General features: G+C 40.5%; 1 protein-coding gene across 2 annotated transcripts in view; it reads right to left on the minus strand.

Annotated features, from left to right (window-relative positions):
* The window catches only part of GIT2 (G protein-coupled receptor kinase interacting ArfGAP 2), a 67,947-nt gene that overhangs the window by 36,514 nt on the left and 29,265 nt on the right, over window positions 1–2,168 (minus strand). Inside the window, exons 8-9 of one of the 2 annotated variants that reach the window (XM_011936243.1) lie at window positions 1,271–1,316; window positions 1,127–1,132 (exon numbers count right to left, since the gene is read on the minus strand). In XM_011936243.1, coding sequence (XP_011791633.1) covers window positions 1,127–1,132; window positions 1,271–1,316 — 52 coding nt within the window. The remainder of the gene's footprint in view (window positions 1–1,126; window positions 1,133–1,270; window positions 1,317–2,168) is intronic. The other variant, XM_011936250.1, reaches the window with a different exon arrangement.

A 2,168-nucleotide genomic window follows, 5' to 3' on the forward strand; every position in this document is an offset into this window, starting at 1 on the left:
TAGTAGAGACAGGATTTCACCATCTTGGCCAGGCTGGTTTCGAACTCCTGACCTCGTGATCCATCCGCTTCAGCCTCCCAAAGTGCTGGGATTACAGGTGTGAGCCACCGTGCCCGGCGAGGTCAGGGGTTTGAGACCAGTCTGGCCAACATGGTGAAACCCCATCTCTACTAAAAATACAGAAATTAGCCGGGTGTGGTAGCACACACCCGTAGTCCCAGCTACTCAGGAGGCAGAGGCAGGAGAATTGCTTGAACCTGGGAGGCGGAGGTTGCAGTAAGCCTAGACTGCACCGTTGCACTCCAGTCTGGGCGACAGAGCAAGACTCCCTCTCAAAAAAAAAAAAAAGAAAAGAAAAGAAAATACAAGGCTAGATGTAGTAGCTTGTATCTGTACGAGCACTTTGGGAGGCCAGGGCAGGTGGACTGCTTGAGTCCCGGAGTTTGAGACCAGCCTGGGTAACATAGCAAGATTCTGTCTCTACCAAAGCAACAAAACAAAAAGGGAAGATGTAAAGGATCGGGATGGCAATATTATATCGGGAATAGCATTTTAGTCATTTCATAAATTCTTGACAGTTTCTGTGCAAAGGTAACTTGCAAAACAAGGGTTTAAGGTTCATTCCTGTAGCAATGAACTCATCTGCAATTATAGACCAGGTGTCAGCAAAATTATGGCCTTTTTGTTCAATTGACCTAGGAATGGTTTTTACGTTTTAAAATGATTGAGGGGCAAAAAGAAAAAACAATCTTTCATAACGTGAAAACTATTTGAAATTCAAATTTCAGTGTCCAGAAATAAAATTTCACTGGAATAGACATACCCATCCATTTATACAGTGTCCGCAGATGCTTTCATCTACAACAGTAGAGTTAAGCTGTTATGAAAGGGGCCATATTGCCCACAAAGCCTAAAATATTTATTATTTGACCCTTGAGAAGAAAAGTTTGCCAACCCCTGTCATAGATAATGTAATCTCTATAACACAGACGTATTCTGTAAATAAATAAATAATACTGTTACAACTGGCTAAAACAGTGACAATATCACTGATTCCAATTTTCCTATTAGTAAAATTGCTACTTGTGCTCTTTGAAACTTAAGTTTTATATGGTGGTTTACTTACAGCCGTCTTATTTCCAAATGGTATAGCCATAAAAGAGAAAAATGTATGGGCTTTGTTAAACACAAAATATAATATACTTAAACATAACACAACCAAGGAAATATTAGTGATAGACAAAACTAACTGGTATTTCAACGGCCTTACCTGTCTGCCATTTGAGGTATTATAAAGTGCTGTCCATTTTTGTGATCTGAAACAGAAACCAAGTCAAAGTTTTGTTCATAGAAGTGTTGATAAGATCTGTAAAGGAACACCACCATTATTTCCTCAAACTAAGTTCTGCAATCAGTATTTGTGCATAATTACGAGTCATGTTGCTAGACTGGCTAAAAATTCCTGAAGACTCAGCCATAGCAAGGCTTATAGGTTTGTTTTTTTCTGGTACAAAGGTCCAGGCATCATTTAGCAGAAACCTACGCTCACCTCAATCCTTACGATTAGTTTGCCCTCAGTGTAACTGATGATCTTTGGCCATGGAAAGTGTGCTGAGGGAGCCGAATCAGCTCACAGCAGGCTTCCATCAGCCCACCGTGTGGGACAGTGGATGAGCTCTGGGCCTTGCTCAAATGAATCTATTAGTATAAAACAGTCAGGGCTGGGACAGGTGGCCTTTGCAGATCCAGACAGGGACTCCATCTGCAAGGAAGCTTACTGACTCAGTCCTAGTCTAGCTTTTGGAGGACCCTGATCCATGTACCAATGAATAACACCACTATCAGCATTCCTATGTAGGTTTTTCTTTAATATAAGTCTATCTTTTTTCTGGGTAAAGACCCAGGAGTAGAAATGCTGGGTTGTATGGTAAATATATGTTTAACTTGGTAAGAAACTGCCAGACTTTTTCCCTTGAGTAGCACTATCACTTTGTTTTCCAAACAGCAATGTGTGAGAGTTATAGTTGCTTTCTGTCTTTCCCAGCATCTGTACTTTCAGTTTTTGTTTTGTTTTCAAAAGTTTAATCATTCTAATAGCTATGCTGTGGCATCTCATCGTGCTAATGACTAATCATGCCGCGTTTGTCTTCACGTGATTTTTTTTTTTT

Source organism: Colobus angolensis, unplaced genomic scaffold (genome assembly GCF_000951035.1).
Source record: "Colobus angolensis palliatus isolate OR3802 unplaced genomic scaffold, Cang.pa_1.0 Scaffold10, whole genome shotgun sequence".
In the NCBI taxonomy this organism is placed as follows: Eukaryota; Metazoa; Chordata; class Mammalia; order Primates; family Cercopithecidae; genus Colobus; species Colobus angolensis.